The sequence below is a fragment of the Gigantopelta aegis genome, unplaced genomic scaffold (genome assembly GCF_016097555.1).
Source record: "Gigantopelta aegis isolate Gae_Host unplaced genomic scaffold, Gae_host_genome ctg10943_pilon_pilon, whole genome shotgun sequence".
NCBI lineage: Eukaryota > Metazoa > Mollusca > Gastropoda > Neomphalida > Peltospiridae > Gigantopelta > Gigantopelta aegis.
The window spans coordinates 1-11,301 of NW_024532536.1; the positions used below are offsets into that span (position 1 = coordinate 1).

Genomic DNA, 11,301 nt, shown 5'->3' on the forward strand with positions numbered 1-11,301 from the left:
CTTTTGAAATTCCTTTAGGCCCCAAATAATAGGGAATGGCCAGGAGTAAATACTTAAAATTTCCAGACGAACAAAATTGCAGTTTGGTTAACAAGCTGAAAGTCACAAAAGTTCTTTAAAGTTTTGTTCGTATTGGATATACTGACCGCCGTAGTGGCCAACATTTTATTGTGTTGAGATGTCTCTTTTGTAAATCATATAATTAATGCTTTCATTTTATTAACTGTATCTGGAAACCTGTGTTTAGACACTTTATTTGCACTTGTACTATGTCTGGTTGCAAAGATATGAAAACAAATGAGGCCACCTTGAACACCATCTTAAAATCCCGAGTCCGTATTTCGCAGATTTGCGGATGTGTCTTATCATCCTCTTGGGTAACTTTCCTGAACAATTCAGCTAGTTACCAATTTGTTTCAGGTTTGACCTAATGCTCCTGGCCTATACTCATGACCGGCTGCAGGATATTTCTAGAGAGGGGGTGCAAAGTCGAAAAAGGGCATCTTTGGTATTCCAAACAACCCTACAATGCATTATAATAGAGAGTTTCCATGGAACTTTCAGTAAATTCACGGATGGGATGCCCACCAACAGCGCCCTCCCATCTGGATCCACGCCTATTGCTAGTATTTACTTTTAATTGCAAGAATTTGGGTTTATCATCTAATTTCCTCACATTTATTCACAGGAGCAGTTACGATCTGACCACAACTTCCTTTATACTCTGCCGTGTGTAGAAACACAATTTGGAATGCGTTAATGGTTTTATAGTTCCGATTATTAAAAAAATGGACTACATATGTGCTTCAAATAGCTAAGAGGTGTATATTATGGGTTGCAGTATAAACGGGTACTCCATCAGAACGAACAGGTCTTACTAATGCCCGGCGCAGACGAGCGTTTTTTAACGGATGCGTCTCGTGTGCGCCTACCTGCGATGCGTTCCTGCGATCCACTAACGATTTCTTTTATTAATTAATTAATTAATTTATATTTTACTCTAGGAAAAATAACAAAGATTAAATGTAATTTATTAATATATTTTAAAACATAATAAACTTTATTTAAAACATTATGTACAATATACTATTACGATATAAATCTTTCTTATTTCACAATTGTTTGTTTTAATTATTATTATTAGGCATAGTACAATGAATGCAATAATTTATATTTTTTAATTTCATCTATTTAGAAATGTCATTAATTACACATGCCTAGTCTTTGTTTCAAAGATGAGCAGTTAGAAATTATTTGTGTTGAAACATTTACATGTTAGTCATTTTTAATGGTCGGATCTGTTTTCACAGTTTTATTCATCGCTGAAACTAATAATTGTTAATTTCGTTATATACAGATATATAGACAGATGATTGGTCAATATAAAAATGTGAACGCAACGCAGACGTAAGTAGGCGCACATGTGCGTTTTTAGACGGATGCGGCAGGAGACGGATGCGTTTGTGCGTCTAAAATCAAACATGTTTGATATTTGAAAAATCGACGCAGCGCTAAAAAACCGCAACGCAGAGGGGGTCGCACACGATGCGTTTTTACTGCATTCGTACGGATGCGTTTTTTAACGCAAGACGCATGCGTTAAAAAAACGCTCGTCTGCGCCGGGCATTAATAGAGGAAAGAAATGTTTTATTTAACGACGCACTCAACACATTTTATTTACGGTTATATCGCGTCAGACATATGGTTAAGGACCACACTACATGGGCTACTGTTTCCGATTAGCAGCAAGGGATATTTTATTTGCGCTTCCCATAGGCAGGATAGCACAAACCATGGCCTTTGTTGAACCAGTTATGGATCACTGGTCGGTACAAGTGGTTTACACCTACCCATTGCGCCTTGCGGAGCACTCACTCAGGGTTTGGAGTCGGTATCTGGATTAAAAATCCCATGCCTCGACTGGGATCCGAACCCATTACCTACCAGCCTGTAGACCGATGGCCTAACCACGACGCCACCGAGACCGGTACACTTAGACTTGTTAGCCTTTTTGATTTCATTGACCTCTAGGAGCGTGTGAACCTCTACCTGTTACAAAGAACAGCACGTATGTCAACCCGACCCACCGGGGGATCATATGTTGTTCTACAAGGAAGTGTTGTTAAAACGAGCTATATGAAGAAAACGTCAACAGAGAAAGGTCTATATTGCATTTTACGTGACTAAATACAGGGTGGATTGGTTTCACATTATAAATGTCTCATAAATTATAGATATTTAAATGATTATCGCGGTTGCTGACTTGTATCCTGCCCTTTGAGCACAGACTTATTTTTTGTTTTGTGTGGTTCACCCTAATGACAAAATCATGAATGTTAAAACGTTTAATCGTTTACCATACTAGTCAGCACTTGTGAAATAATCTTTAAATGTTTGCCGGAAACCGTTTCACGTGATTTCAAATAAGTTCAACTAGTCTGTCGGTGTTATGGTTCTAATACGAGCTATGTTTAGAATGGTAAGACGAAGGCGAAAGGCGCCCGAAGTTTTTGTTTATGGGTGGTTTGTCTATTTTGTAGGTCGTCTTTCATTCATTCATTCGTTTATTCGTTCATTCGTTCGTTCGTTCGTTCATTCATTTCAACTTGTTTTTGTGATTATATCCAATTAGGGTTCAAGCACGCTGTCCTGGCCACACATCTCAGCTATCTGTCCAGATCAGTAGATTAGTGATTAGCTGTTAGTGGTTAATGAGAGAGAAGTCGTTGTAGTGGCTGTACACCTACCCATTAAGTCGTTAAGCTCGCTCTCCGTGGGAGCCGGTGTACCGAGAGGTGAAGCCGGTGTAAACGGAATGCAAGTCCGTAGGAACAGTTGTCTGCCCGGACTTAATCTCCTAGGAATGCAGGTCCTAGGTCTAATATGGTAAATGTTAAATTATATTATATAATGTTAAATGGTTTTCATTAAGTATATTAAGCTATGGAGGTCCGATAGGACTACTGTTCCTAGGATCGGTCCCACGCACCTGCGTTCCTTTTAAACCGGTACATACCAGCCGTATGTCCGATGGCTTAACCGCTGCAGAAGGAATATTGTTTGACAAGAAATAACAACCACATTATATTCATCATATATGCATGTTGTAACTATGCTAGTATCATAGTAAAACTAGTATAATAGGTCTATATGCTGTTAGCACTGGACTAATTTATGATATGGGGCTACAGACTGTGACAAAATGTCACAATGTAAAAAGCCTACTTAATACAGACCGTAATGACAGACACACAAATAGGGTGGGGTTGGGGATCAGGGGTCGGGGTGGGGTCCCTCAACAAGCAGATGTCGAGGGATATTTAGTTTTTTGCTATTGAGTTATTTACCCAAAGGTTTTTGCTAAGTTGTAGATTTATCATATTATGCTGCTATGATAAGAGAGTTTAGTGTGACACTACATTTTTGTAAAGCTCGTGTACATTTCCAATAATCTACACCACTAAACAAAGCAACACAGCTATAACAATAAGAACACTGAATCCACAGTAAAATATGACGTAAAAATCAAACCCACATAACATATATCTATGGAATAGGAAACACATTTTCAACTATATTACAATAAATCTGTTTTAATATTTACTCCTGAAGTGTTAACAACTTTGAGTAATAACACATTAAGCACATACTGATTAATACTGTACATAATATAATATAAAATTGAAAATGTAAAGACAAATGCTATGAATATATATTTGATTCAAAAATAGCAGTTTTGTATGAATATAATACAAATATCCGAAAAGAATATGTATATACATAGTGAGAATCGACAGATGAACGAGTGAGTAAATGAACGAATATAAGATGACTAATAATTATGGGGTGTTGGTTTTCTATTAATCAGTATGTTCTTGTTCTGATGAGAGAGAGAGAGAGAGAGAGAGAGAGAGAGAGAGAGAGAGAGAGAGAGAGAGAGAGAGAGAGAGAGAGAGAGAGAGAGAGAGAGAGAGAGAGAGAGAGAGAGAGAGATATTCTATAATTAGTTAAGTGAAATAAACAAATACATCTGAATTCTGGATATTAATATATAGCATACACAACTACAAAGTACACATTTCTATCATACGAATAATGAATTAAACACAATGTTGTTGTAAACGTAAATTTTCTAAACACAGAAATAAAGAATTTTTTTCACACAAAACATTGCTCCGAAAACCACACGATATCTATGAAATCAAAGATGCACAAATCCACCACGTTTTATGAAATTCATTTTAGGTATATCTACACTTTTAGAAGTTGCTCATTATTAATATTATTATCTTCAAGTTTGTAACTGCTAGAGTCAAAGGTAATGTGAGTCGATTGTAGTATTTTTACTAATCTGGAAGTCAGTTTCGACTATTCTCCAAATTAGTTTTATCTGATTGTTTGTGCACCACATCATCTTAAGTAAGATTCATTATCTGCCATGTAGTAACTAGCATTATGTTTTGTTCATGTCTATTTCTTAAATAATGCTTTGATTACTATCATGTTTTTTTTCAGTTACACATGCTTGGTGGACTTATCTGTTTTTTCACATGTGTCTCTTAAAATACAGTTCTGATCGCCATCTTCCATGTAGTAAATATAATTGATTTTTGAATCCTTTTTAGGAATACATTGTGCAAGATTGTCCAGCCTTTCTTCATTCCCGTCACTTGACATGTTGTCTTGAGGAACAATTATCGGTTTATTGTCTCTCACGTTATAAACTGGATCCATCATCATATCTTCGTCTGGCTGGAACATGTTTCTGGCTCTTCTTGTACTCTTTGACGAGAATCGCTTGGCATGTCTCATGAAATCATTACTTGTTTATCACGCGAAAAGCTGGATTAAGTTTTAAATCTTCTTCGGATCTCAGTTTACAGAATCTTAGAATTTCGTATCGTCCATGCTATAAAGGAAATTATCTTTCATCTCTTCTTCAGGAACACAGATTTGAGAATCTTGAAATTCCGTATCGTCCATGCTATAAAGGAAATTGTCTTTCATCTCTTCTTCAGGAACACAGATTTGAGAATCTTGAAATTCCGTATCATCCATGCTATAAAGGAAATTGTCTTTCATCTCTTCTTCAGGAACACATTTTTGAGAATCTTGAAATTCCGTATCGTCCATGCTATAAAGGAAATTGTCTTTCATCTCTTCTTCAGGAACACAGATTTGAGAATCTTGGAATTCCGTATCGTCCATGCTATAAAGGAAATTATCTTTCATCTCTTCTTCAGGAACACATTTCGAACTGCTTTCAGGAGTTGTAACATGTTTAGCATTAACTTTAGTATCTATATCATTTGAGTTTGTTTGGAATACAGGGTGTTCACCCAACTCACTAGAAATGTCCCCTGATCCCTCGTTTTCAGCTTCTTTATTGCTGAATGCCGCTCGAGATTTTCTGGGCTTTATAGGTGGATGGTTGCTTTTCTGAGGAGTGTTGTCTGGTTTACGTGCTGGCAGATCATTGGCTATGACCACAACCTGTACATTTGTCTTGATTTGATCTCTATTAGGTGATTGAATTACATCGTCTTTGGAATAACAGTTATTTACAGCACCATCATCAGTATCACTATAAACGTTGCTATTTCTTTTAGAAGTAACATTATCTCTAGACTCGAGGGCATTTCTTCTTCTTTTTCTGAAAGACAAAATTTTATCTCAATTAATCGGGAAGAAACAATTAAGCATTTTAAAAAAAATAACGCATTGAATGGACTTGGGGTCATTCTTCTCTTTCTGAAATAAAAGTTACAGTTACAATAAATCAAGCAAGAAACAAAGTAAACATTAAATAAGTAATAGCAACAACAATGCCGACGGTAATGGTGCTGACGTATAAGCTGTTTTACGGTTGTGTATTAATATGACCTGCTGTCACAACTCGATCCAAGTACATTGACAAAGATATGAATAACGATTTCGCTGTGTTCATTAGGTGATTCAACATACTTTAGTATTGTATAATATCGTTTATGCTTTAATTTAGTACCCTATTAGATGATCAAAACTAATAGGATCAATGCCAGAAATTAGTGATCAGATGGTAGTTAAAATCCAGCTAACTGACTCTTGTGTTTTTAAATATTACTATTTCAGTCGACGTTTCTGCTGTTGGTCTCTTAGTCCCTGAGTGCGTCATTAGCTCCGTTGCAATTCAAACAATGCTGTATATTAATACAATCTATTATATTAGTTTCGAATTGAGTGTCTTCCATCAAGCTTTCTTAACTACGGTTCATTGGGCTTCTATTGTTTTTGTGTGGAAGGCCTGGTTGGTCATGTGATTAAGGTCGTGGCCTGTCGAATGCCATGCCAGGTTCTATTCCTGCCAATTGACACTTTGTATAGTGACCACTGTTGTTTAATAATGTCCTTGTACTTGGTGCAAAGGATGAGATGAGAAACCCACTGCTGCCACATAAGCAAATCTTTATAAGCACTGATCATATTTCTAGTGGGTCTGCTGCTGTTTAAGATAACAAGCAGACATGCACGTTCAAATTACAGACTTCTATCCCATAAGTGATAGATATTGAAAACTATTCATTATCACCCAGCCTACGACAGTCCTTATATACTACATAGTTTTAATTGCATAGTGTCATATTTACCTATAAACAATAGCAACAGCACCCACAACAGCTGAAGCAAACGAAGCCACTGCCACAACAACCACGGATATTACTATGGTTTGTTGGTCATTTTCTGAAAATGCAAGATGTGTACAAATATTACATTCTTCTTTGCCAAGGTTCATAATAAAACGAACATATTAACCCTTGTTTTCAAATTAGATGTACAGAGCATATGAATGCAGACTTCTTAAATGATTAAGATTTATGTTACCTACTATGCGACCTGACAGTAATATTTTTTTAAATGTTTTGTTTAACGACACCACTAGAGCACATTGATTAATTAATCATTGGCTATTGCATGTCAAACATTGGTAACTCTGACACAGTCTTAAGAGAGAAAACCCGCTACATTTTTCCATTAGTAGCAAGGGATCTTTTATATGTACTTTCCAACAGACACGAAAGCATATACCACTGCCTTTGACCAGTTGTGATGCACTGGTTGGAACGATAAAAAAAAACACAATCATTTGAATGGATCTACCGAGGTGGTTCGATCCTGCGATGCAAGCACCTCAGGTGACTGAGCTAAATCTCTCCCCTGATAGTAATATAAAATAAATATATATAAAACTATAAGAAATATATACATGCATATGTGTTTCTGTGTGAGAGTGTGCGTATGTAAGGTGCGTGTTTCTGTGTGTGTGTGTGTGTGTGTGTGTAACGATGCGCGCGAGAGAGAGAGAGAGAGTTTGTATGTGATGTGTGTGTGGTGTGTGTGTGATGAGAGAGAGAGAGAGAGAGAGAGTGTGTGAGAGAGAGAGAGAGAGAGTGTGAAGGATGCGCACGCGCGCGCGCGCGTGTGTGTGTGTGTGTGTGTGTATGTGTGTGTTGTTAATGTGTGACTGTATGCATGGCTCATGTAAATAATTAGCTGACCACAAACACACCACGACTGGAACTTTGACCAGAAGAATAGGCCCCAGAGTCATTTGTAGTCACCTCTGTAGATGTTGTATTTTCCGCAGAGGTAGACACTGATGATGTAGGCGTCTGTGATGACTTATTAACCGTGGATGTTGTATTTGCGAACGCTGACGTGAAGGTAGTGTTATAATTAGCTGTTGGTGTCTCAGTGATGTTCGTTGAGTGCGTTGACGACGGTTTCACAGGTGTGCCTGTTTGTGATGTTTGAGGTTGATACGTGTTCCTTGTACCTGAATAGATCCATGACGTGCAGCTCAAATTCATTTGAACATCTGTAGGTCCTGTGTATGAAAGATTAATATATAGTTAAGGTGTTGACTTGGAAAATATTGACTGAAAATATACACTGACCATTGGAAACTTAATATGTAACAATAAACTACATTCTGGCTTGAAAGACATAATTTTGCTAAGATTTAGATGGCTCACTCTCGCGTGTAGTGTCGTATTCGTTTCTAATTACAACGCTAATAAATTTTACAAACTCGATACATTACAATTATTTGTATTTCATTATTGAATATTGACAGAGTTTTATTTTTAAAGTTATTTCATGAGAAAGTAATGTAAGCTGGCCATTCCATTAGACATGATAATGGCATAATTCATAAATAAAGAACAGTAATAGTTGTGTTGGACTCAATGAGTAGGTGTAAGACCACTAAGCCGACTCGTCTCTCACTAACCACTAAACCATTGCCCTAAACAGACAGCCACCTGAACGGCGTGCTTGAACCTTAATAAGCACAAAAATAAGTGGAAATACATGAAATGAATGAAGTTGTGTTGGCTTACCTAATAGTTCTATCCACATGCTGTGGTTCCTGATATATAATATATTAAGTAGACATTTTGATTACTTCCTTGTAGAATATTATTTAACAATCGTTGAATTGTGGTGGTTGAATGAATATAAAAATTTCGAATAAAATCAAATAATTTCTCCTCGTCCGTGTATTTGTTCTAAAATCGACAATTTGAACTCGTGTTCTCTCCACGCATCTCACAATTACACAACATTAATACTGGATCTTATGTTCCGGATTTAGAATCTGAAAAGAAAAACACCCTTGGAACGGCGATCGACCCTACGACCCACCGCACCCCAGACGAGCTCTCTACTACTGAACTATATGTATCACCTAAGTAAAGAACAGTGAGAGTTGTGGTGGATTACCTGTGAGTTCTATCCATATATTCTGATTACTGGTGTTCTCACTGTAATACTGTATATGAACTGTGTCATGATATCCTCCTAGTACATTATTTAACAATCGTATAAATGGTGAGTTTGATGGTGTAGAATCATTTAGCATAAAACCGGATGTTATGTTTAAAACCCATTTCTCGTTGTCCATCATATTTGCTCTAAAATCTACAATTTGAACTCTCATGTTCTTCCCGCGTATCTCACAATTACACAGAATAGGATGTGATGTTCCAGACTTAGGACTTGCAAGAAAAAATACGTTTTTATTAGTCTGGCTTGACGCTGTCAGATTATAACACATATTGTAGTTCACCGATTCTGAAAAAAATGTAAGTACAACAGGTAGGCCCAGAGAGGTTTCCTAAGTAGCATTTGGATTTCAATAGGAGTAATGGTACTTCCGGTTATAGGTCACAACAAAATGATAAACGTTATGCAAACACATATACCTGTCTGTGGGATGGTGCATATAAACGATCCCTTGCTACTAATGGAACAATGTAGCGGGTTTCCTCTCTGAGACTATATGTCAAAATTACCAAATGTTTGACATCCAATAGCTGATGATTAATAAATCAATGTGCTCTAGTGGTGTCGTTGTTGCAAACTGATTCAAAGTACCAAATGGCTCTAAAGACCTATACCATGAAGAATAAAGTCTGTATTCCATGTTATAGTCCTATTTGTTACACTGAATTAGCTTGTAACAAAACAAATTTGTACGTCTTTTGAAAAACATAAAAATACAGATATGAGGTTTACTTAGTTCAACGACGATATGCCATATTTTGTACACACCTGGAACACATTCGTAATCAACTATTCCCATACGTCTACCAACACAGTTGAAATGAGACGGATCCAGAAATTCACTACATTCTGGTTTACCATTGCAGGTAGTCTGCAGTCTGAAGTCTGAAGATGATAATCTGTTGTTTTCGACCACATGTCCGCTACAGTTGCTATAATATGGTGCGCAGATGCCATGCGAACTGCTGTTTGAGTAAGTCTCTCTTACGACGTGAATCACGGAACCAGCAGTGCACTTTAGATCAACTGTATAGTTGGTGCTGTTGGTTGTGTAGCAATTGGACAGTTTATGTCTTGTCAAACCACGCACTGGATAAATATTTAAAATATATAGTATTTTACAAGAAAGACTCTAAACAGATGTTTACATAAATTACTGTGCTTATTAGTAACACCATGATCAGATTACAGTTACTAAACTCCTAAAACTAAGAGGTATTTGAAAGGACACATCATTTATGATTTACTAATATATTAGTACATGTATTACACTACTATCTTTCTTTTCTTTAAGAATAATATTTGTCTTATTCATAGGGTATCATTAAGCGAAACACCATATTGATTAATGGTTATTTCAGATATAAAAATGGGGAAAGTGACATATGACTTATTATGTTTAGCAGGGGTCAAAATTGGCTGAAATTCCTGCTGGTAAACTATAAATTCTACCGGGCCGAATCATAACGTACCGGCCAAATATGATCACAAAGTATAAACGCAAAATAATTGTCGGTCCGACAAAAATATCTCCCGGCCTGTGGAGATGCTGACTGGCAAAACCAGAACGGAGGTATTTCGACCCCTGTTTAGGCCTAACAGTTTGTTGAATAAAACATATTTGTGTGCTTATTAAGTTTGTGCTACTTCCTTTTACGTGTGTGTTCGCGGTTATTAAAATCAAGCTGTACAAATAGATGAACTCTTTTTTCTCAAAACACGAATGATTCATGAAAATACCTTATTCAAATATATTATTGCACGAAACATTTGGTTACCAAGTCTACTACAATGTTATTAAAGGAAACCATCACCTGCCTACTGTTTAATTTTACAATTTTAAATCATCCTTATCCTAACATATGGAAAGATCAGATGATATGTATTTCCCTAAGCAACAAAATAGCAAATTCAATTCATGTACGAGAAAACCTACATTACTGTGCATTAATGTGATAAAGTAATTAAAGTATATAACTTAATATCTCAAACCTCTTGGTCGATGTGACACACATTGTACTGCGATACACTGAGCAATTCTAGTCAGTATACTTAACTGTAAAATTATATTAAAATATATTTAAAAACTAATGCAAAGCTGGCTGTAAAGCTGTATATGTATGTATGTGTGAGTCAAAGAGAGAGAGAGAGAGAGAGAGAGAGAGAGAGAGAGAGAGAGAGAGAGAGAGAGAGAGAGAGAGAGAGAGAGAGAGAGAGAGAGAGAGCGCTAGTCACTCCACTTCTGTTGTGTGTATGGACATAATGAACATATATGTGCGTGTTTGAATAATACTACATTCGCAACAACACGTAAAATACCCACCATTCTGGATACCAAAATCAAATGTACATCCAAGAAAAATTAATAAAACTGAGCAACATAAGTAAAGACGTGAGTCCGCCATTATGACACTTGGGGATTTCCCTCTTTACTCCTACTCTGTAGTGGGTGGACTAGAAAAAAAGTATCTCTTTTGT

The 11,301-nt window shown here is 36.6% G+C and overlaps 2 protein-coding genes across 2 annotated transcripts; both read right to left on the bottom strand.

The window, feature by feature from the left end:
• Positions 1–4,140: 4,140 nt before the first annotated feature.
• LOC121390951 lies at positions 4,141–6,808 on the bottom strand. The gene is made up of 2 exons (XM_041522772.1): positions 6,627–6,808; positions 4,141–5,653 (listed from the first exon to the last, which is right to left on the bottom strand). Exons 1-2 carry the CDS (start codon positions 6,770–6,772, stop codon positions 4,888–4,890), a joined length of 912 nt encoding a protein of 303 aa, XP_041378706.1. The 5' UTR covers positions 6,773–6,808; the 3' UTR covers positions 4,141–4,887.
• Positions 6,809–7,439: 631 nt separating this feature from the next.
• LOC121390952 lies at positions 7,440–11,225 on the bottom strand. The gene is made up of 4 exons (XM_041522773.1): positions 11,147–11,225; positions 9,592–9,912; positions 8,761–9,111; positions 7,440–7,864 (listed from the first exon to the last, which is right to left on the bottom strand). The coding sequence occupies exons 2-4, from the start codon at positions 9,620–9,622 to the stop codon at positions 7,527–7,529; spliced, it is 720 nt and encodes a 239-aa protein (XP_041378707.1). The 5' UTR covers positions 9,623–9,912; positions 11,147–11,225; the 3' UTR covers positions 7,440–7,526.
• Between the last annotated feature and the right edge of the window lie 76 nt (positions 11,226–11,301).